A 24796-nucleotide genomic window follows, 5' to 3' on the forward strand; every position below is an offset into this window, starting at 1 on the left:
TCCCAGCACTTTGGGAGGCCGAGACGGGCCGATCACGAGGTCAGGAGATCGAGACCATCCTGGCTAACATGGAGAAACCCCATCTCTACTAAAAATACAAAAAAATTAGCTGGGCACAGTGGCAGGCGCCTGTAGTCCCGGCTACGCAGGAGACTGAGGCAGGAGAATGGCGTGTACCCGGGAGGCGGAGCTTGCAGTGAGTCGAGATCGCGCTGCCGCACTCCAGCCTGGGCGACTAAGCAAGACTCCGTCTCAAAAAAAAAAAAAAAAAAAGAAAATGCTAGGATTATAAGTGTCAGCCACCGCGCCCGGCCTGTTGTTTTATTTTAAAGAAATGTCGTTTGCTTTTTTTGGGTCCTCAGGTATTACCTGTATAACCTGATGTTCCAGACCTGGAAGACCTACGTACGTCAGCAGCAGGAGATGAGGAACAAGTACATCAGAGCGGAGGTTCATGGTGAGAAAAAGAAGTCCATGTATGAAGAAGATGCCCACATTTACTGTGCAGAACGTCATAGGAAGGACAAGCACATTGTCTCAGAGAGAAAATAACTAGGTCTAAGGAAGATTTGTTTGATTCTCTTTCATATTTTTCAGAAAGTGTGATCTCTTGAGTGGGCACCTGTACGATTGCATCCCTGTGGTTTTCTCCGTATGGCGTGGTTTGAGCGCTTAAAGCTCACTTAATCAGAATTTGTGTGAACTGGCTGTTCCTGGCCTGCTGGTTCAGTGTGCTGGCTGGGACTCTCCTGTGGCGCCTGGGGCTGCCGTCTATCTTGCTGTGTCAAGTTGTGCAGAGACTCTGGAGCAGAGCTGCAGTGCTCTTTGTTGATCTGCTTTGCTCAAGTTGTCCCTTAATGATACTGTGGCCACTTTAGCTCTGGTCAGAGTCTGGTTTCTCTGTGAAACATGTGGAGAGTCTAAGGGAAAAGACATGGAGTTTCAAAATGATAATACAGACTGCATTAGCAGCAGCATGTCCTAAAGGTACCTCAAACTCTGCAAGTCACAAGTACAACCTGTCAATTCCCTTTCCACTTACACCTGCAGTTCCTTTGACTTTTCCTGTCTAAGAAGACTTACTTAGGAATAGTGTCCATTCCTCATGCCTCATGTCATCACTGACCAAATCTTTTAAGATGGCCCTCTGAGGCATCGCTTGCAGTCATATTTGCATGGCTACTTCCTAAGAGTAATCCTCATCATTTTCCCAGAGTCTTTTTTTTTTTTTTTTTTTTTTTTGAGGCGGAGTCTCGCTCTGTCGCCCGGACTGGAGTGCAGTGGCCGGATCTCAGCTCACTGCAAGCTCCACCTCCCGGGTTTACGCCATTCTCCTGCCTCAGCCTCCCGAGGAGCTGGGACTACAGGCGCCGCCACCTCGCTCGGCTAGTTTTTGTATTTTTTTTAGTAGAGACGGGGTTTCACCATGTTAGCCAGGATGGTCTCGATCTCCTGACCTCATGATCCGCCCATCTCGGCCTCCCAAAGTGCTGGGATTACAGGCTTGAGCCACCGCGCCCGGCCGCTTTTTTTTTTTTTTTTTTTGAGACGGAGTCTCGCTCGGGCTGGAGTGCAGTGGCCGGATCTCAGCTCACTGCAAGCTCCGCCTCCCGGGTTCAAGCCATTCTCCTGCCTCAGCCTCCCAAATAGCTGGGACTACAGGCGCCCGCCACCTCGCCCGGCTAGTTTTTTGTATTTTTTAGTAGAGACGGGGTTTCACTGTGTTAGCCAGGATGGTCTCGATCTCCTGACCTTGTGGTCCGCCCGTCTCGGCCTCCCAAAGTGCTGGGATTACAGGCTTGAGCCACCGCGCCCGGCTTCCCAGAGTCTTATAAGTACCTCTTCATTAATCTTCCTCATTTATTTTTTCCTACTTCTCACTGTACACATAGCTACAAGAGTGGTAAGACTTAGATAAGATCATGTCACTCCTTTACGTAAAGTCAACCCTGCTTGGTATGTCATACAAGGTCTTCACACCTTCTGCCCTTGACACACTGGATGTGCACTTCCTTATCTCTATCTTTGTCCCTGTAGTTCTTCCTTCAGGCCCATTTAAATGTGTAGCTTTCCTTGATCTCCCCTAGCCCAGTGGTCTTTCCCCTGTCTGTATTCCCAAAGTGTGAGAAGCTCTTACCCAGGCCTCACAGTTACTGCACCAAATGCACTGTTTTACTGATAAGTAACTTATGCTGTTTGGTTGTTGTTTGTTTTTTTAATTACATACAGTAAGATTCATTCTTTTTGATGTTCAGTTCTAAGACTTTGGTACACACTACCACATACAGCTAATTTTTTGGATTTTGGTAGAGATGGGCTTTCGCCATGTTGCCCAGGCTGGTTTCAAACTCCTGGACTAAAGCAATCCACCTGCCTCAGTCTCCCAAAGTTCTGGCAGTACAGGTGTGAGCCACCATGCCTGGCCTTAAGTTTAACTCTGTAAGAAACTGGCAATCTTTTTTATTGTGGCTGTACCATTTTGCATTCCCACCAGTAATTCATGAGAGTTCTACTTGCTCTACATCCTCTTGACCTCTTTGTGTTGTCATTAAATTTTTTTCTTCGGCGATACTAATGGGTGTATACAGACATTTAATTGTGGGTTTTTAAAAATTACTGTTACATGGGTATACTGCATAATGGTGGAGATTTGAGTATCCACTACCCAAATAGTGAACATTGTACATGATAGGTAATTTTTCAACCCTTGTCCCTCTTCCACCCTCCCTTACCCTCTTTTGGAGTCCCTGGTGTTTATTATCTCCACTATTATGTCCATGAGTACCAGCTGTTTAGCTCCTGCTTATAAATGAGAACATGTGGTATTTGATTTTCTGTTTCTGAGTTAGTTCACTTAGGATAATGGCCTCTAGTTCCATCCATGTTGGTGCGAAGGGCATGATTTCATTCTTTTTTATGGCTGGTTGGTATTCTATGGTGTATATTTTTCTTCTCTCTTCTCTTTCTGCCCGCCTGCCTGCCTGCCTGCCTGCCTTCCTTCCTTCCTTCCTTCCTTCCTTCTTCCTTCCTTCCTTCCTTCCTTTCTTTCTTCCTTCCTTCCTTTCTTTTTCTTTCTTTTTCTTTCTTTTTCTTTCTTTTTCTTTTCTTTTCTTTTCTTTTCTTTTCTTTTCTTTTCTTTCTTTTTCTTTCTTTTTCTTTCTTTTTCTTTTCTTTCTTTTTCTTTCTTTTTCTTTCTTTTTCTTTCTTTTTCTTTCTGTCTTCCTTCCTTCCTTTCTTTCCTTCCTTCCTTTCTCCCTCCCTCCCTCGCTCCCTCCCTCCCTTCCTTACTTCCTTCTCCCTTTCCGTTTTCCTTTCTCTTTCTCTTTCTCTTTCTCTTTTTCTTTCCTCTTTTTCTTTTTCTTTTCTTTCTCACTCTGTCACCCACGCTTGGAGTGCAGTGGCGTGATCTCAGCTCATTGCTGCCTCCACCTCCTGGGTTCAAGCTCTGTTCCTGCCTCAGCCTCTCCGGTACCTGGGACTACAGACATGTGCCCCCATGCCTGACTAATTTTTTATTTTTAGTAGAGACAAGGTTTCACTATATTGGCCAGGCTGGTCTCAAACTCCTGACCTCAAGTGATCTGCCTACCTTGGCCTCCCAAAGTACTGGGATTACAGGCATGAGCCACCGCGCCCGGCTGTGGTGTATATTCTCTATATCCGTTGATGGATGCTGAGGTTGGTTCCATGACTTTGCTGTTGAGAATAGTGCTGCAATGAACATATGAGTGCAGGTGTCTTTTTAATATAATAATTTCTCTTCCTTTGGGTATATTCCCTCTAGTGGGATTGCTGGGTCGAATGGTAGTTCTGTTTTTAGTTCTTTGAGAAATCTCCATACTGTTTTCCATAGAAGCTCAACTAATTTATATGCCCACCACCAGTGTGTTAAGTGTTCCCTTTCTCCCCGTCCCTGCCAACATCTGTTTTTTTTTTTTTTTCCAGATGGGGGGTGTCTTGCTGTGTCACCCAGGCTGGAGTGCAGTGGCTTGGTCATAGTTCATTGCAGCCTTGACTTCCTGGGCTCAAGTGATCCTCCCACCTCAGACTCTTTAGTAGCTGGGATCATAGGCATATGCTACCCCACCTGGCTAACTTTTTATATTTTGTAGAGACAGGGTCTTGCTATGTTGCCCAAGCTGGTCTTGGACCTCTGGGCTCCAGCGATTCTCCTTCCTCAGCCTCCCAAAGTGCTACGATTACAGGCATGAGCCACCACACCCAACCTAACTTTTTAATGATAGTCGTTCTGACTGGTGTAAGATGATATCTCATTGTGGTTTTAATTTGCATTTCTCTGATAATTAGTGATGTTGAGTATCTTTTCCTGTGCTTATTTGCTATTTATATCTGTTTTTTGGTGAAGTATCTGTTGTTTGTGTTCTTGTTGAGATTTGAAAGTTTTTTGTTTTTTATTAGTTAGGTTTGGTTTTTGTTTGACAGGGAGTCTTGCTGTGTTGCCCAGACTGGAGTGCAGTGGCACAATCTCGGCTCACTGCAACCTCGACCTCCTGTGTTTAAGCGATTCTTCCACCTTAGCTTCCCGAGTAGCTGGGACTACATGGTGTGCTGCCATGCCCAGCTAATTTTTGTATTTTTTTAGTAGAGACACGGTTTCACCATGTTGGCCAGGCTGGTCTGGAGCTCCTGACCTCAGGGCATCCACCTGCCTTGGCCTTCCAAAGTGCTGGGATTACAGGCGTGAGCCGCCAAGCCCAGCGTAGTTTTGTAATGTATGCGTTCTGTTACAAGCATTTTGTCAAAGCATGATTTGCTTGTTTCCTCCCAGTCTGTGACTTGTCTTTTTGTTCTCTTAACAGTATCTTTTGCAGAGGAAAAGTTTTTAATTTTAATGAAGTCCAATGTATTCTTTTTTAATGGATTTTTTGTTTGTTTGTTTGTTTTGCGAGAGTCCCACTGTTGCCCGGGTTGGAATTGAGTGGTGTGATGATAACTCGTTGCAGACTGGAACTCCTGGGCTCCGACCTCAGCCTCCCAAGTAACTGGGACTACAGGCAATGCCCCACCATGCCTGGCTAAGGTTTTTATTTTTTGTAGAGATGGGGGTCTTGCTTTGTTGCCCAGGCTGGTCTCAAACTCCTGGCCTCAAGCAGTTCTCCCACTTCAGCTTCGCAAAGCCCTGGGATTATAGTCGTGAGCGACTGTGCCCAGCTGGATTATTTTTTGATATCATATCTTAGCTGTCATCTCTAAGAACTTTGCCTTAACCCAAGGTCACAAAGATTTCTTCCTACATTTTCTTCTAAACATTCTGTAGTTTTACGTATGGATCTTGTATATTCTCCAACCCTGCTAAGTTCATTTATTTATTTATTTGTTTGTTTATTTATTTATTTATTTATTGAGACAGAGTCTCACTCTGTCACCCAGGCTGGAGTTCAGTGGCGCGATCTTGGCTCACTGTAAGCTCCACCTCCCAGGTTCATGCCATTCTTCTGCCTCAGCCTCCTGAGTAGCTGGGACTACAGGTGCCTGCCACCACTCCTTGCTAATTTTTTATATTTTTAGTAGAGGTGGCGTTTCACCATGTTAGTCAGATTGGTCTCGATCTCCTGACCTCATTATCTGCCTGCCTCAACCTCACAAAGTGCTGGGATTAATGGCATGAGCCACCGTGCCTGGCTCATTTATTATTTCTAACAGCTTTTTTGTAAATTCCATGGAGTTTTCTATGTAGACAGTCAAATTGTCTGTGAATAGATACAGTTTTATTCCTTCCTCTTCTTTTCTTTTTTCTTTTTTTCTTTTTCTTTTTTTTAAGATGGATTCTCGCCCTGTCGCCCAGGCTGGAGTGCAGTGGCACAATCTCAGCTCATTGCAAGCTCCGCCTACCGGGTTCACGCCTTTCTCCTGCCTCAGCCTCCTGAAGCTGGGACTACAGGCGCCCTCCAAGCTATTTTTTTGTATTTTTAGTAGAGACGAGGTTTCACTGTGTTAGCCAGAATGGTCTCAATCTCCTTACCTCTCATCCACCCGCCTCGGCCTCCCAAAGTGCTGGGATTACAGGCGTGAGCCACCACTCCCGGCCCTCTTTTCATTTTTTTATTGTACTGGCTAGGGCTTCCGTATGATATTGAATAGTAGTGGACACATCCTTGCTTTGTTCTTGGTCTTAAGGGAAAAGCATTCAGCTTTTAATCATTAAATATGATGTTAGTGGTATGTTTTTTTATACCTGTCCTTCCTCAGGTTAAGGAAATTCTATTCCTAGTTTTCTGAGCATTTTAAACGTAAATAGACGTTGAATGATTTTTGAACTGTTTTTCCTGTATCTATTGAGATGATTGTGAGGTGACTTCTTTTTTAGTCTTTTATTAAGGTTAATTATATAGACTGGTTTCTAAGTTTTTTTGTTTGTTTGTTTGAGATGGTGTCTTACTGTTTGGCCCAGGTTGATTTTGAACTCCTGCACTCACACTATCCTTCTGTCTCAGCCTCCTGAATAGCTGGAACTACAGGCACTTGCCACCATGCCCAGCTGCTCTTCAGATTTTGAATCAGCTTCACGTTCTTACTTTTTTTTTTTTTTTTAAGATAGGGTCTTGTTCTGTTACCCAGGCTGGGATGCAGTGGTGCAGTCACAGCTCAGAGTAGCTGTGACCTACCTGGTTTAGGCGATCTTCCCACTTCATCCTCCTGAGAAGCTGGGACCACAACCGCATGCTACCAAGGCCAGCTAATTTTCTTTTGTATTTTTTTGTAGAGATGGGGTTTTGCACTGTTGCTCAGGCTGGTCTCAAGCTCCTGGGCTCAAGCAGTCCACTTGCCTAGGCCTCCCAAAATGCTGGGATTACAGACATGAGCCACTGTACCCAGCCATGTTCCACAGATTAATGCCACTCTTTTTATATATTGCTGGGTTCAATTTGCTAATATTTTGTTGAGGGGGGTGGAGTTGCTTCTATATTCATGAGGGATATTGGTCTTTAGTGTCTTTTTTTTTTTTTTTTTGCTGGTCCAGTGGATGTCTTTATTTGCTACCAAACAAACATGAAGACACCTGCTGCTTACATGTGTCTTTTTCTGGGTGAACTGAGGTAATGTGGACTAGTTCCCAAATGCTTCCTGTCTGGATTTTGACTGGGGATGCACTGAATTTGCAGATCGATTTAGGAAAATTTTCATCTTCATGATATTGAGTCTACGTCACAGCAGAGCCGTGGGGTTCCTAAGTAGTCAGCAGTTCCCTTGGCAGGGGAGTTCCATGGGATGGTTCTGGATTGTTTCCCGGAAGCTTGGACTCCAGTCTATTTCTTCAGCTCTCTTAGTGCTTCTGTGAGATACTGGCTGCTGATAGTGTGGGCAGATGGCTTCCAGCTCAGTATCACTACAGCAGGGGGGACCACAGGCTGCAGATCCAGGGTGGGTCACAGCAGGAGCATCACTCACAGGGGCCTGGGCTGCAGGGGTCCAAGGGGATGGTCCTGGAGCTGAGAGCTCCATCTCTGCCTCCTCACGGCGAGTTCTGAGGCTGGGCATGACTAGGACCATGTCTCCCACGCGTAGAGAACCACCACATCGCACGGCTCCCCCGTCGCTCCGCCCAAGCTCAAACGGCGGCATCTATACGCGGGAACGCTATCAGCCTGCGGGCAGAGTCCTAGCTCGGCCCCCCGCCGCGACCTTACCGCGGGCTTTCCCCAGAGACCCCCCTCCCGGAGGCCGCCCCCAGAGGCTCCGACCTCCAGCCGAGGCCAAGCGGCCCCCCTAGTGTTCTTTTATTGTCATATCTTTGTCTGGTTTTGGTTCAGGTAATACTAGCCTCGTAGAATGAGTTGGGAAGTATTTTCTTTTTTTTTTTTTTTTTGAGACGGAGTCTCAGTCTATCGCCCAGGCTGGAGTGTAGTGGCGTGATCTTGGCTCACTGCAAGCTCTGCCTCCTGGGTTCATGCTGTTCTCCTGCCTCAGCCTCTCGAGTAGCTGGGACTATAGACCCCCACCACCACGCCCGGCTAATTTTTTGTATTTTTTAGTAGAGACGGAGTTACACCCTGTTAGCCAGGATGGTCTCGATCTCCTGACCTCGTGATCCGCCCGCCTTGGCCTCCCAAAATGGGAAGTATTTTCTAAAAGAAATGTGTAGAGTTGGTATTATTTCGTCCTTGAGTGGTTAGTAAAATTCGCCACTGCAATCTTAGTGGTCTAGGCCTAGAATTTTCTTTGTTGGAGGATTTTAAACTTTGAATTCCAGTTTTTAATAGCTTGAAAACTATTTAGGTTATTTATTTATGTATTTATTTAAATTATTTGAGACAGAGTCTTGCTCTGTCGCCCAGGCTGGAGTGTAGTGGTGTGATCTTGGCTCACCGCAAGCTCCACCTCCCAGGTTCACGCCATTCTCCTGCCTCAGCCTCCAGTAGCTGGAACTACAGGTGTCCGCCACCGTGCCTGGCTAATTTTTTGTATTTTTAGTAGAGAAACTGATGTTTCTGTTTTACCATGTTAGCCAGGATAGTCTCGATCTCCCGACCTCGTGATCCGCCCACCTCAGCCTCCCAAAGTGCTGGGATTACAGGTGAGAGCCTAGGCTATTTATTCTTGCCGCTTTTTTTTTTTTTTTTTTTTGAAGATGAGATCTTGCTTTGTTGCCTAGGCTGGAGTGCAGTGGTACAATCATAGTTTACTGTAGCCTCCATCTAACTGCTGGGCTCAGGTGATCCTCCTACCTCAACCTCCTGATTAGCTGGAACTACAGGCGTGTGCCGCCTGTTACACTTGGATAGTTTTTTTATTTTTTTTCATGCCAGGGTCTTGTTTTGTTGCCCAGGCTGGTTTCAAACACCTGACCTCAAGTGATCCTGCCACCTTGGCCTCCCCAAGTGCTGGGATTATAGGCATGAGCCACTGTGCTCATTCTTGAGTGAGTTTTGGCAATTTGTATCTTTCAGGGAATTGGGTTATTTCAAATATGTTGTCAAATTTATGTGCATAGAGTGTTGCTTTTTTTTTTTTTCTGAGATAGAGTTTCACTGTTGTTGCCCAGACTGGAGTGCAATGGCACAATCTCGGCTCACTGCAACTTCCGCCTCCCTAGTTCAAGTGATTCTTCTGCCTCAGCCTCCCAAGCAACTGGGATTACAGGTGCCCGCCACCATGCCTGGCTAATTTTTATATTTTTAATAGAGACGGGGTTTCACCATGCTGGCCAAGCTGCTCTGGAACTCCTGGCCTCAGGTCATCCACCCACCTCAGCCTCCCAAAGTACTGGGATTATAGGCATGAGCCACCGCACCCAGCTGAGTATTTCATAACTGTAATTTTAATGTCTTCAGGATCTGTAGCTGTCACCCCCTTTCATTCCTGATGTTGGTGATTTATGTCTTTGATCTTTTATTCTTGGTTAATCTGGCTAGAGGTTTATCACTTTTTTTTTTTTTTATTTTTTTTTTTTTTTTGAGACGGAGTCTCGCTCTGTCGCCCAGGCTGGAGTGCAGTGGCCGGATCTCAGCTCACTGCAAGCTCCGCCTCCGGGTTTACGCCATTCTCTCGCCTCAGCCTCCCGAGTAGCTGGGACTACAGGCGCCCGCCATCTCGCCCGGCTAATTTTTTGTATATTTTAGTAGAGATGGGGTTTCACCGTGTTAGCCAGGATGGTCTCGATCTCCTGACCTCATGATCCGCCCGTCTCGGCCTCCCAAAGTGCTGGGATTACAGGCTTGAGCCACCGCGCCCGGCCGAGGTTTATCACTTTTATTGATCTTTACAAATAATCAACTTTGCATTCATTAATACTCTGTTTTTGTATTTGTTTTTTATTTTTTCTGTTTTCAAGTTTCTTGATTTCTGCTCTTTTTTTTTTCCCAGATGGAGTCTCGCTTTGTCACCCAGGATGGAGTGCAGAGTAGCGTGATCTCGTCTCATTGCAGCCTCTGCCTCCTGGGTTCAAGCGATTTTCCTGCCTCAGCCTACTCAGTAGCTGGGATTACAGGTGCCTGCCACCACGCCTGGCTAATTTTTTTGTATTTTTAGTAGAGACCTTTACTGCTATAAAGTTCTCTTAAACACTGACTACATTACACAAATTTTAATAATTATATTTGTTTTCATTCAGTTAAAAATTGTTTTCTGATTTTCCCTGAGACCTCCTCTTTGCCCCACAGATTATTTAGAAGCGTGTTTAGTTTTCTAATATTTGGGAGTTTCCCAATATCTTTCTGTTAAGGATTTCTAGTTTATTCCATTATGGTCAAAGAACAAGTCTTAGTATGATTTCAGTTCCTTTATTTTTGTTAAGGTTTGTTCTGTGGCCCCAAATATGCTCTATCTTGTAACGGTTCTAATATTTACTTGAAGAATGTACATTTTGCTGTCCTTTTTTTTTTTTTTTTTGAGACGGACTCTCGCTGTGTTGCCCAGGCTAGGTTGGAGTGCAGTGGAGTGATCTCGGCTCACTGCAACCTCCGCATCGCAGGTTCAAAGTATTCTCCTGCCTCAGCCTCCCGAGTAGCTGAGATTACACGTGCCCGCCGCTACGCCCGGCTAATTTTTTATATTTTCAGTAGAGACGGGGTTTCACCATGTTGGCCAGGCTGGTCTCGAACTCCTGACCTTGTGATTCGCCTGCCTCAGCCTCCCAAAGGTGTGAGCCACTGTGCCCAACTTCTGCTGTCTTATTTATAGTTACAGTGAATCTAGCTAGATATTATGGAATAGAAGGAAAAAGTCACTTGTATGTTTAAGATAAAAAGAGTTGTCCAGGTGCGGTGGCTCACGCCTATAATCCCAGCACTTTGGGAGGCCGAGGTGGGCGGATTGCTTGAGTGCAGGAGTTCATATAACAATTAGCCAGGTGTGGTGGTGCATGCCTGTAGTCCCAGCTACTCAAGAGGCAAGAGTTATTTCTAACATTTGACAAGTTGTTTCAGGCCATTCCCGTAGACCTCAGGGAGTGTCCATTCACTCTTGCACTGTTAAATAAAAAGTTTGCAAGTACTTTTAGGCCTTAAGGAAGCATGGTTCTCAAATTGTCATGTGCATCAGAATCATGGCAGAGACAGTTAATGAGATTCCTGCATTCCATACTCTGGAAAGAGCAGTTAGTGTTTATTTTAGATATTCTTCATAGATAAGTGATCTCATTTACACTTTCCAAACATACCTCTGAGAGAGGCACCATTTTACGGATGAGGAACTTGTATGAGATTACGTCTGTAATAAATGAAAGGGCCAGTAGGCCTGGCTTGTCTTACTCAGGATCCCAAACTCTAAACCACAGCACTACACTAGTCCTCATTACCTGAAGTGTGCTGATTCCTGAGGTCCACGGTGAAACCAAGGAAGATACATGTTAAATTATCCTTCGTATTTTGATTTGTCTTGTCAACAACTGTGAAATACATAGTTATAGTCCTATTGACTACATCTTGGAGGCTGTCCTAAAAATGATTTATATAATTTTATTTTCTCCTTTGTCTTCTAAAAAGAAGAGAAATTTACTTCATTAGTGGTGACTTTCATAATGAAAATACAGTTCACTACAAAGGGAGACCTGTGGGCCATTGCGTCTTCCATATCTAGTAAATTATCTTTTCTTTACTAAAAAGAGTGAGCTTGGAGTCAAATAGCAAGTTTTATATCATGATTTCTTCTTCTTTAACTTTGTATTGTGGAAAACTTTAAATATTTACACAATTGAAAAAAATTTTTTTTTTGAAACGGGTTCTCTGTCGCCCAGGCTGGAGTGCAGTGATGCGATCTTGGCTCACTGCAACCTCTCCCTCCCGGGTTTGAGCAGTTCTCTTGCCTCACCCTCCCTAGTAGCTGGGACTACAGGCGCATGCCACCGCACGCGGCTAATTTTTGTACTTCTAGTAGAGATGGTGTTTCACCACATTGGTCAGGCTGGTCTGGAACTCCTGACCTCAGGTGATCCGCCTGTTTTGGCCTTCCAAAGTGCTGGGATTACAGGCGTAAGCCACCGCGCCCGCCTGAAAGATGTTTAATAGAGTAATGAACCTCTATGTATCCATTACCCAGCTTTGATTATCCACTCATGCCATTATTGTTAAGATCCATCTCTCCACTTCTTTGCTGCCTGTTTATTCACATCGTTTCATCTAAAAGTTGCAGAGTATATCTATAAAAATAAACGCTTTTAAAGCAGAGAGTTTTTGAGCAGTTCAGTACATGGATTTTCCTGTAAATGCTTTGTAAATGTCATTACTTGCACAAAGCCTTCGTGTGTTCTTGCACTCTAATTAATTTTGTAGTGCATCACAACTTTTCCAGCAGGGGGCACTTGGAGGCTGGAGGGATTTAGGTATTCAAAGGAGAGCCCTTGAGCTTTTATCATAACTCAGAGTAATCCATCTCTTCCCATGCTTTTTGAAAAATCTCTTTGGTGAATCTAGATGCAAAGCAAAAGATGCGACAGGCCTGGAAGTCCTGGTTGATCTACGTGGTTGTTCGTAGGACCAAACTTCAGATGCAGACTACGGCTCTGGAGTTTAGGCAACGGAGTATCTTATGGTGAGTCTGCTCAACCGCCCCACAAAGTATCAGCCATCATTTTATCTCATCAGCTTTATGGTGCTGGAAAACAGCATAAAACCCCACCTTAAAACAATGGTTTGTGTTTGGTTTTATTTTTATTTATTTATTTTTTTTCGAGATAGGGTCTTACTCTGTCACCCAGGTTGGAGTGCAGTGGCACAATCTCAGCTTACTGCAACTTCCACCTCCTAGGCTCAAGCAGTCCTTCCACCTCAGCCTCCCGAGCAGCTGGGACTACAGGCATGCACCACTATGCCCAGCTAATTTTTTTGCTTGTTTGTTTGTTTCATTTTTTTGTAGAGGCGAGGTTTTATCATGTTCCAGGCTGGTCTTGAATTCATGGGCTCAAGCGATCTGCCCACCTCAGCCTCCCTAAGTGCTGGGATTATAGGCATGAGCCACCATGCCCCATTCTCACCTTGAAACAATGTTTTGAATGTAGTTGATGCCTAATAAAGATGTATTGATAACTTGTTTATAAGATCAGAGTTTCACATAATCACAATTAACACGAATTGAGTGCTTACTATGTTCTAAACTCTGTTAAGTTTGTGTGTGCATGTGATAATTTTGTAATGTAAAGTATCTTATTTAACTCTTACCATGAACTGTAAGTACCATTATTGTACAGATTAAGTTGTACAATAAGGCTCAGAGAGGTCGAGTAACTTGCCTAGCACATACAGGTTGTAATTGGCAAAACTAAGGCTTACCCACCCATGCTCTTAACTGCTGTTCTGCATTGCAGCCCATCAGCATTGTAGATACACTGGAAGAACATGAATTAGTCCACTTTTGTAGCCAGATGTGTAACAATGAGCTGCTTTATAATGGGACAGATTTCACTCTCTGTTGTCTGTAGTGATCCACTGGTGTCCTGAATGGTAGTATATTAAGAGCTCACTTCCTGCCTGAAAGAGTTGGGTATTGAACAAAGTATGGATAATAGGAGAGGCTTTCAGCTGCACTTACTTGGGTTTGAATCCCTCTTCCAGCTTATATTATTGGGTCATTTCATCTCTTCAGCTCTTATTTTCTTCATCATTGAAATTGTTACACCATACTTACAGGTTTGTCATCAGGAATAAATAAAGCAATATCTGTAAAGTGTTTAACAGTGTCCAGAACATCAGTGGGCATAAAGAAGTTATTTATTTAAGTAGAAATAAAATAGGCAGAGTGTAGTAGCTCAGACCTGTAATCCCAACACTTTAGGAGGCTAAGGTGGGAGGATTTCTTGAGGCCAGGAGTTTGAGACCAGCCTGGGCAACAAAGCCAAGACACTGTCTCTACACACAAAAAAATATTTTTAATAAGTAATTAAAATCGTTACTTAAAATGTATTCAGCAAGTATTTCAAAATGCCTAATTAGTATGCAATTTTACTTCAGTCTGAGTGATTTTTTTTTTTCCCCGAGATTTATTCTCACACTTTTGCCTAGGCTGGAGTACAGTGGCGTGATCTTGGCTTGCTGCAACCTCCACTTCCCAGGTTCAAGCTATTCTCCTGCCTCAGCCTTCAGTAGCTGGGATCACAGGAGCATGCCACTATCACTCGGCTAATTTTTTTTTTTTTTTTTTTGTTGAGACGGAGTCTTGCTCTGTCGCCCAGGCTGGAGTGCAGTGGCTGGATCTCAGCTCACTGCAAGCTCCGCCTCCCGGGTTTACGCCATTCTCCTGCCTCAGCCTCCCGAGTAGCTGGGACTACAGGCGCCCGCCACCTCGCCCGGCTAGTTTTTTGTATTTTTAGTAGAAACGGGGTTTCACTGTGTTCGCCAGGATGGTCTCGATCTCCTGACCTCGTGATCCGCCCGTCTCGGCCTCCCAAAGTGCTGGGATTACAGGCTTGAGCCACCGCGCCCGGCCTAATTTTTTTTTTTTTGAGATGGAGTTTCACTCTTGTTGCCCAGGCTGGAGTGCAATGGTGCAATCTCGGCTCACCGCAACCTCCACCTCCCAGGTTCAAGCAATTCTCCTGCCTCAGCCTCCTGAGTAGATGGTATTACAAGCATGCACCACCACGCCTGGCTAATTTTGTATTTTTAGTAGAGACGGAGTTTGTCCATGTTGAGGCTGGTCTCGAACCCCTGATCACAGGTGATCCACCTGCCTTGGCCTCCCAAAGTGCTGGGATTACAGGTGTGAGCCACCGTGCCCTGCCTAATTTTGAATTTTTAGTAGAGACAGGGTTTCACTATGTTGGCCAGGCTGCTCTCAAACTCCTGACCTCAGGTGATCCACACGCCTCAGCCTCCCAAAGTGCTGGGATTACAGGCATAAGCCACTGTGCCAGGCCATAGCTTATGTTTTTTAACAAACCAAATTGTGTAGGCCAAACAGAGCATATCTGTGGTGTCTAAAGCAGGATCTGACCGTAGGAACCATAAGTTTCCAACCATTAATTGGCAGATCTGGGACTTTTTCTTGATTGTTTTGTTTTCTTTTTTTCCCCAGCAGTGAATCTAGAGATGGTGCTATGAAGGAGAGGGCTAGAGCTGAGGGTCTGAGACCCCACACTAACTGCTCCTCTCTTTTCTGAGTGGCTTTTTTCTGATGGATTCCATCTTTGATTTGCTCTTTCACAGGTTGTGGTGGAGCATGTGGAGGCAGCAACTAGGACAGGTCCATGTGAGCCGTGCCCTCCATGCCTCTGCTGTGAAGCGCAGGGCCCTGAGCCTCCAGCTGCAGGTGAGTCCAGTAAACGTGGGTTTTGGCACCCTCTGTCCCTGTTGTCAGGCCTCTCACCCACAGAGGGAAGTGCTGGGCCTTCCCTGCAGCTCAGGGCCTCAGCCAGGGTTGGGGCAGAGGTAATCCGGAAGGCTGGGCTCTTCCAGAGGGAGGCTGCTATTAGGAATAAAGCAGAGGCTTGTCCTAGATGAGCCTAGATCAGTGGCTTCCAGAGTGCTTCTGGTAATTGTGGAGCTGGAGAGGGATTTATGAATTAGTTATAAACATGGTTAGAGAAACAGCAATATACTCTGATTTCCTCATTACTGTTTTCCTACAGCAAATCAGAAAATAATTGGGGCAGAAAAGAAACTAAGACTGAAAAGAAAACCTGGCTGCTGCTGCTTTATAGTTTTGATTGTCTTAGAGTGTTCTTTTAGGCAAGCCCCTAGCTTTTTTTGTCAATCATAAAGGACTAAGGCCTGTACTAAAACTTTCTTATCCTTTGATATATTCTCTGAATTCTTGTCATGTTTTTATGTCTCCTGGGTACTTACAGAGCTGCCAAGTAAGTTATAGGAAATAGAACCGGGAAGAGGAAAAAAAAAATGAGTGCCTGTTTCCAAAGGTAGGAATAGTATCTTCTTATTCTAACAACAAATTGCATAGTCCATGCGAATGTGTGCAAATCACATGCAAATAACATATATAGTCATCTAGATCAGTGATCAGCAAACTGGCTCACAGGCCAAATTTGGGCTGCTTTCTGTTTTTGTAAATAAAGTTTTATTGGGATGCTGTTACACCCATTCGTTTATATATCATCTGTGGCTGCTTTCCGATTACAAGGGCAGTGTACAGTAGTTGCAAAAGAGACCTTATGGCCTACAAAAACTAAAGTGTTTGTTTTCTGACCCTTTAAGAAAAAGTTTGCTGACCTCTGAACTTGTAAGGTCTTCTGAGGCAATAGCAAGGAAATAAGAGACACAGCCAATAATAATAACAGTATCAATAGCAGCAGCAACTGCAGCCTGAGTGACAGAATGGGACCCTGTCTGAAAAACAAAAAAGAAGAAGAAGTAGCTTTTATTGTTGTATACTTGCGTTAGGTGCTGGACTAAGTACTCTACGTGCATTATCTAATTTTCACAAACCTTCTTAAAAAGTCCCATGTTATTGTTAAGAAAACCGGGAAGGGTAAATAACTTGAACCAGGGTCATACGTATAGTGAAGCTTAGAGCCAGGTTTTAACCTAAGCAGCCAGAAAGCTGCATCATTATCTTTTTTTTTTTTTTTTTTTGAGACAGCGTATTACTTGCTCTCTCACTCAGACTGGAGTGCAGTGGCACGATCTCGGCTCATTGCAACCTCCGCCTCCTGGGTTCAAGCAATTCTCCTGCCTCAGCCTACCAAGTAGCTGGGACTACAGACGCATGCCGCCACGCCTGGCTAATTTTTTGTATTTTAGTAGAGATGGGGTTTCACCGTGTTGCCCAGGCTGGTCGCTAACTCCTGAGCTCAGGCAATCTGCCTGCCTCAGCCTCCCAAAGTGCTGCGATTACAACAGTGAGCCACCGTGCCTGGCCCAGAATTTTTTAAAGTAACAAAATTTAATGGAATGGACACTGCCAAAGCTCTACCCTCCCTCCCTCCCTTATAGTACCTCTCCTCCTTAGAGATAGCCACTCTTGATTCTGGTATGATTGTTCTCCTGTATTCTTTTTTCTTGTAAAAATATGTGCAGATATCCTTAAAGAATAAATACGTGGTGCACTCCTGTAGTCCTATCTACTCGGGAGGCTGTGGCAGGACAATCACTTCAGGTCAAGTGTTTGAGGCTAGCCTGGGCAATATAATGAGACCCTATCACTTTAAAAGAGGTGGGAGAGGCCATGGTGACTTACGCCTGAATACCAGGACTTTGGGAGGCCAAAATAAGAGGATCACTTGAGTTTAGGAGTTCAAGACCAGACTAGGCAACATAATGAGACCCCATCTCTACAAAAAAAAAAAAAAAAAAAAAATTAGCTAGACATGCATGCCTGTTGTACCAGCTACTTGGGAGGCTTAGGTTGGAGGATCACTTGAACCTGGGAGGTCAAGGCTGTGGTGAGCCATTGATCATGCCACTGCACTTCAGCCTGGACAACAGCAAGGCCCTGTCTCAAAAATAAATAAGTAAATGGTATGGCTTTGTGTAGTTGGGACATTTATGAATGGTGTCATACTGTACTTTGCAACTTGTTTTTTTAGTGCAATGGTATATTTTTGAGGTTTAGCTATGTGATTGCTTTCTTCCTTTTTAAAAATAGAGACAGGGTCTTTCTCTGTTGCCCAGGCTGTTCTTTAACTCGCAGCCTCAAGCAATTCTCATACCTTGGCTTCTTAAAGTGCTGGGATTACAGGCCTGAGCCACCCTGCTTGGCCCTATCTATGTGGATAGACAGAAATTTATTAACTGTGTATATTATGCCATTGTATAAACAAGGCACAGTTTATCTGCTTACTGATGGACTGTTGACTACTTCTGCTTTTTATAATTATGAACGATACTACCGAGAGCATCCTTTTTTTTTCTTTTGAGACTCCATGCAGTGGTGCGATCTCAGCTCACTGCAACCTCCGCCTCCCAGGTTCAGGCGATTCTCCTGCCTTAGCCTCCCAAGTAGCTGGGACTACAGGTGTGCGCCACCACATCCGGCTAATTTTTGTATTTTTAGTAGAGATGGGGTTTCACCATATTGACCAGGCTGGTCTTGAACTCCTGATCCACCTGTCTTTGCCTCCCAGAGTGCTGGGATTACAGGCATGAGCCACCATGCCTGGCCCCCAGTTTCTTTTAATTATTCACAGATCTGTTTCTCGGCTCTCTTCCATTCATGTATTTGTCTATCCATACCATACAAATACCATACTCTTTTAGTTACGATTTGATGAAGCAGGTAAGCAAGAGTGTAGGTTCTTACGACTGTCCAGTGGAATTCTGCCTCTATCACCTATTAGCTTTGTGCCTTTGAATGAGTTACTTCACCTTGTTTGTCCCTCTGAATTCTTATCTGTAAGTAGATCATAATAGTACGTACCTCATGAGATTGTTGAGCTTTAGTAGGATGATCCAGTTCTTAATAATATACTCAGAGCAATGCTTGGAATATGGAAATGCTTGATAAATGCTAGCTGTTTATTACTATTCCTACTCAACATATAGCTCTTAAGGCTCTATATTTGAGAGAATCCCCTTTATTCTTGTTTTGTTTTTAAACTTGTCTTAATTGTTCTTCTGTACTCTTTGTTATTAATATTAGGATCAACTTGTCAAGTTCTATAACAAAGCCTACTAGGATTTTTTTTTTTTTCTTTTTTTTTGAGACAGAGTCTTGCTCTGTCACCCACCCACTGGAGTGCAGTGGTACGATCTTGGCTCGCTGCAAGCTCTGCCTCCCAGGTTCACACCATTCTCCTGCCTCAGCCTCCCAAGTAGATGGGACTACAGGTGCCCACCATCTCACCCAGCTAATTTTTTGTATTTTTAGTAGAGATGGGTTTTCACCGTGTTAGTCAGGAGGGTCTGGATCTCCTGACCTTGTGATCTGCCTGCTTTGGCCTCCCAAAGTGCTGGAATTAACAGGCATGAGCTACCGCACCTGGCTAAGCCTATTAGGATTTGTATTGCAATATACTGACAGCTTATTAGGTTAGAAAAATTGTCATATTGAGTCATTTCATCTATGAATTTGATATATCTCATATTGCTGAGCTTGAGAAGGAGAGTAGGAAGGATGAGATCATGAGGTAACAGCCAGAACGTAGGACCTTGCAGGCAACACCTGAGAAAAAAGGCTTTGACTTTTATTCCAGGGAAGGTGAAGAGCTGCTGGCTCTGAGCAGAGAAGTAACATGATTGTACCTACCTCTTAACAGGATTCTCTGATTCATAGTGTACTGCTTTTGGAGTAAGAAAGGGAAGGATATATATGAATGTGTGTCTGTGTGTTTGTGGTGTGTGTGTGTGTGTCTGTGTTTGTTTATATTTTCAAGAAGGAATAATGGAAAAATAAATGAAAAACTTACCAAAAAATGGTTACCTATAGGAGGAGGGAGGGAAGAGTATAGGAATAGAGTACTTCTGTGAATTGACTTTGTTACATAGTTTTAACTTCGGAACTAAGCAAATATTTTATATAATTACAAAGCAAGAGTAAATAGGCTGGGCGCGGTGGCTCAAGCCTGTAATCCCAGCACTTTGGGAGGCCGAGACGGGCGGATCACGAGGTCAGGAGATCGAGACCATCCTGGCTAACACAGTGAAACCCCATCTCTACTAAAAATACAAAAAAACTAGCCGGGCGAGGTGGCGGGCGCCTGTAGTCCCAGCTACTCAAGAGGCTGAGGCAGGAGAATGACGTAAACCCGGGAGGCGGAGCTTGCAGTGAGCTGAGATCTGGCCACTGCACTCCAGTCCGGGCGACAGAGCGAGACTCCACCTCAAAAAAAAAAAAGAAAAAAAGAGTAAATAAAAAAGCAATTGATATATTTTCAAAACAAACTGAAATAAACATATCAAGTTTGTGGCAATGACTACACAGAAAATAATTACTTCAAGTAACTTTAAAATACAGTATTTTGACTGTTCACCCTGGTGGAATGTGTTAAGAGGACATAATGAACTGCTAAGAAATCTAAAACCACATTCTTATTAAACAAGTGTTATTGTTACTAGGAGGTTTGAAATTGTTATATTGAAAGTATTGTAGTTACATTGTAAGATAAAGCAAATAATTATGGCAGTGTTGTTAGGAATAAAGATCTTCAACAGAAAAGATTACAAGTATAAAAATTAAAGAAATTAAATCTGCAATTGGAACTGTAAATATCAATATGGACTCAATTATATATGTATGTGTATATATATGTGTATGTGTATATATATATGTGTGTGTGTGTATATATATGTGTATATATAGCCATAAATACATTTCTGGCCTGGCACGGTGGCTCCCAGCACTTTGGGAGACAGAGGCAGGTGGATCACCCGAGGTCAGGAGTCCGAGAACAGCCTGGCCAACATGGTGATACCCCATCTCTACTTAACATATAAAAAAATTAGCCGGGCGTGGTGGTGGTGGGCACCTGTAATCCCAGCTACTCAGGAGGCTGAGACACGAGAATCACTCAACTCCAGGAGGCAGAGGTTGCAGTGAGCTGAGATTGTGCCAACTGCACTCCAGCCTGGGTGACAGCATGAGACCTTGTCTCAAAAAAAGAAAAAAAAAAGCATTTCTAACTATTTACTGAAAAGACTTAGAAGCAGTGACCAGTAGTATAGCATTTAGTATCCCCAGTGCCCAAGTTGTGGTCTTAACTATTTCCCACTAATAAGAAGCAGGGCTTTTTAGAGAAATGGCTGATTATAGGTCTGGGACAGGAAATAGACAAGATACACCTAGGACATAGTGTGCTGAAGACTGAGGAACTTAACAAAAGCTAATGGAATTGTGTCAGAAGGACTCAGGGACCAATTTGGAAGGGTTCCCGGGGCTTAAGATAGAAAGTTTGAGCATCAAAAAATAAGCTAGGCATGGTGGTGCCTGTAGTCCCAGCTACTCAGGAAGCTGAGGCAGGAGGATCACTTGAGCCCAGTAGATTGAAAACATCAAGTACATAAAATTCATGCATTTGAAATAACTTTAAAAGAAAGTGGAACTCATCGGTCGTGATTTTAGGTTGTTAGTGGCGTAACTCAATTCTTTAAAAATTAATGAAGGCAACCGGGCGCGGTGGCTCAAGCCTGTAATCCCAGCACTTTGGGAGGCCGAGACGGGCGGATCACGAGGTCAGGAGATCGAGACCATCCTGGCTAACACGGTGAAACCCCGTCTCTACTAAAAAATACAAAAAACTAGCTGGGCAAGGTGGCGGGCGCCTGTAGTCCCAGCTACTCAGGAGACTGAGGCAGGAGAATGGCGTAAACCCGGGAGGCGGAGCTTGCAGTGAGCTGAGATCCGGCCACTGCACTCCAGCCTGGGCGACAGAGCGAGACTCCGTCTCCAAAAAAAAAAAATTAAGGCAAAAAAGTAAGCATTTATCCCACGTTTCCTGTATAAACTGTTAACTCCAAGAAACCAGAGGGTTAACGAGAGAGAAGGCTTCTTTATAGAATTTCAGTTAATAAATGCAGAAGGAGTACTAGATTAGAAAATTGCTGTTTTGCCACCTCTAATGAGGACACAGATCTAGGCAGCCATCACTAGGTGAGAGGATGGTGGGAAAATATAAGAGAAATCTGGCTACCTGCCATCTGAATCCACCAAACAATCTTGGTATTGCTACAACTATGGCAGCCAGACATGATGCGCCTCATGATACTATGTAAGTGGAAGTACCCAGCCGCATTCATGAACTGTTCTTGCCTAAAAAATTGAACATGACTCCAAGCCTAATGCAAATCTCTCAGTTTATAGGAAATACAGGGGTCAGAGTAACAAGTTAAAGACACCTCGAGATTACAGTCAGCCACATCCAAAATGTAGGACATTTTATAGGATAGATGACTTGATTTCTCTAGTAGATTGATGGCATGAAAGAGAAAAAAAAAAGCAGGAAGGGAAATTGTCAAATAAAACAGAGAGATTTAAGTGATCTAACAATTAAAGCAAACCGAAAAGGACCACTCTGGCTGTTGTGTTAGGAATGCATCAGAGCCAGGCATGGTGGCAGATGTCTGTAATCCCAGCACTTTGGGAAGCCAAGGCAGGTGGGACAGCTTGAGCCCCAGCATTTGAGACCAGCCTGGACAACAAGGTAAAACCCTGTCTCTACAAAAAATACAAAAAATTATCCTGGTATGGTGGCACGTGTCTGTAGTCCCAGCTACTCAGGAGACTAAGTAGGAGGATTACCTGAGTCTGGAAAGTTGAGGCTGTAGTGAGCTATGATTGCACCACTGCCCTCTAACCTGGGCAATGGAACAAGACCCTGTCTCAAAAAAAAAAAAAAAAATTAGCTGGGCATGGTGGTGCATTCCTGTGGTCCCAGCTGCTCAGGAGGCTGAGGCAGGAAGATTGCTTAAGCCCAGGAGGTTGAGGCTGCAGTGAGCAGTATTCTTGCCACTGCACTTCAGTCTGACAGTCTGGGTGACAGAGTGAGACCTTGTCTCTAAATAAATAAATAAATAACCAGAGATGATCAAGGATATAAACAGGGAGAACAGGTAAGAAGCTATTATGAAATTCCAGGTGAGATTTTGCACAAAGATGATAAGAAGACGGTAGTTGGATTCTGGATATTTTTTAAAGATGTAACCGACATCTTTAAAAGATGTATGGATGAGATACGAAGTTTTAGAGTCCAAGATGACTTCCAAGTTTTGGCCTAGGGAATTGTAACAATGGAGTGCCATTTACTGAAATAGGAAAGACTGCAGGAGAAGCAGGTTGGTGGGAAGAGATTAGGAGGAGCCCAATTCTGGCCTCTGTATCTTCAGCCTGATAGGCCTTTTGAATATCCACAAGAAGATATGTTAAGGAAGCAGTGGGATATTGGGATATATGTGTGGAATATTGAGGATGGGGCCAGGATAGGAGGTACGTTTGGGAAATTCAGGAGTTCTCAGTAGGCAGATGGTATGTAAAGTTACTAGAGTGGGCGGGGTGCGGTGGCTCATGCCTGTAAATCCCAGCACTTTGGGAGGCTGAGGCGGGAGGATTGCTTGAATCCAGGAGTTCAAGACCAGCCTGGACAACATAGACCCCATCTCTTTTTTAGAAAAAACCTACTAGGGTGTGTGAAAAAATAAAGGGAGTGAGTGTAGCTAGAGGAGAGGTTCTAGGGCTGAGCCTGCGAGTTGCACAGAGGTGGGAGTCAGCAACATAAACAAAGCAGGGACCCAGACACATCCCAAAAGCCAGGTGAAGGAAGGAGGAGGCTTTGTAAGACACTTCTGGCAGATCAAGGGAGATGAGGACTGAAATCTGACCTTTGGATTGAGCAACGTGGAGATTGCCGATGCACTTGATAAGAGCGGTTTCATTCAGTAAGCCGTGGGAGTGGGCTCAAGAAGGCCTGCCTGGGAGACAGAGATTAGAAAATAGCTCTTTTGAGGAGCTTGAAACAGAAAGAACCAAAGTGTTAGCTGGGTGGCACAGTGTGGTCTAGAGTCTAGAGAGGGGTGTTGCTTTCTTTGAGAATCACTGGTTTATTCCTTTCAGAAAGTAATTTTGTGATGGCAATCTTCCCCCCACAACTTTTTATTTTTGACAAACACCAAATCATAGAAAAGGTGGATACTGTATGTGTTTCACCCAGTTTAACCTAAACATTGTGGTTTTTTGGTTTGGTTTGGTTTGGTTTGGTTTGGTTTGATTTTTTTGAGACGGGGGTCTCACTCTGTCGCCCAGACTAGAGTGCAGTGGTGTGATCACTGCTCACTGCAGCCTCAACCTGCTTTAAAATTATAGACACAAAGTTTATCTTAAAGCTTGTATCTCCTAAAAAGGGCAGTCTCCCACATAACCATAATATCATTATTGTATTCCAAGAAATTTAATATTGATATGATAATATGTAACATGCAGTTCATATTAAAACTGTTTATTGTTGCTATTTTCATTTCCATAGTCTAATCAAAGGTCACCCATTGCTTTTAGTTGTTACATCCTGAAGAAATTTTTTTAGGATGGGGAAAATAATAACACATCGATATGCTGATTTCAAAAATCTATAGAGAGTGAAAACTGGTGATTTATAAGAGGGCAACTGCCAAGGCGGTAAACTTAGGAAGATGCAATGTAGCCAGAGCGGGACAGGGTTGGGAGGGGACTGACTTTGGTGGGAGGATGGACAGTTTATCCAGAGTAGCAGAGTAGCAGGAGAGAGAGAAGACAGAGCCCGTGGGCAGGTGGGTGGTTAAACATGGTGGACCTTGAGGAAATTTTCTTTTGATTGCTTTTATTTCTTAGTGAAATGGGAACGATGGTATTCAGTTGTGAGGAGGGAGAGGAGAGGTGTGACAGGTTGAAGAAAAGATATGAAATCTTTGTCTAAGTCATCTTCAGATGAGGACATGCATTATCACTGATCTAAGGGTGTGCATTTATAGACCCTTGTAGACCCTTAGCTTCTATAGATAGGCATCCCTGGAACTAATCTGCCTGAAAAAGGACCACTTTACAGTAAGCGTCCTCTGACTTTGGAAGAAAAGGCAGACCCTCCCCTATCCCAGATCTGAATGAATTATGTCACCCTCAGATTGTTTCTGCTCCTTGTCTGCTTGTTTTTGTTTTTGTTTTGAGTTGGTCACTCTTGTAGCCCAGGCCGGAGTGCAGTGGTGTGATCTCAGCTCCCTGCAACCGCCGCCTCCCGCGTTCAAGCAGTTCTCCTGCCTCAACCTCCTGAGTAGCTGGGATTACAGGCACCCACCATCACGCCTAGCTAAGTTTTTGTATTTTTAGTAGAGATGGGGTTTCGCCATGTTGGGCAGGCTGGTCTCAAACTCCTGACCTCAGGTGATCTGCCTGCCTCGGCCTCCCAAAATGCTGGGATTACAGGCATGAGCCACTGCGCCTGGCATCTGCTTGCTGATTTTCTTCTGCTGCTGCTTTTTTTTTTAATCCAGAA

General features: G+C 44.1%; 1 protein-coding gene across 18 annotated transcripts in view; it reads left to right on the forward strand.

Moving 5' to 3' along the window:
• SFI1 (SFI1 centrin binding protein) overlaps nt 1-24796 on the forward strand; it is a 126639-nt gene that overhangs the window by 53828 nt on the left and 48015 nt on the right. For all 18 annotated transcript variants that reach the window (XR_004442397.1, XR_004442399.1, XR_004442398.1 and 15 more), the window contains 3 exons: nt 363-457; nt 12372-12489; nt 15099-15201. Coding sequence is in view for 13 of the 18 variants with exons in the window: in XM_033233302.1 (XP_033089193.1) it covers nt 363-457; nt 12372-12489; nt 15099-15201 (316 nt within the window). In the remaining 5 variants the exon portion in view is untranslated. The remainder of the gene's footprint in view (nt 1-362; nt 458-12371; nt 12490-15098; nt 15202-24796) is intronic.

Source organism: Trachypithecus francoisi, unplaced genomic scaffold (assembly GCF_009764315.1).
Source record: "Trachypithecus francoisi isolate TF-2019V2 unplaced genomic scaffold, Tfra_2.0 Lachesis_group14, whole genome shotgun sequence".
Taxonomy (NCBI): Eukaryota; Metazoa; Chordata; class Mammalia; order Primates; family Cercopithecidae; genus Trachypithecus; species Trachypithecus francoisi.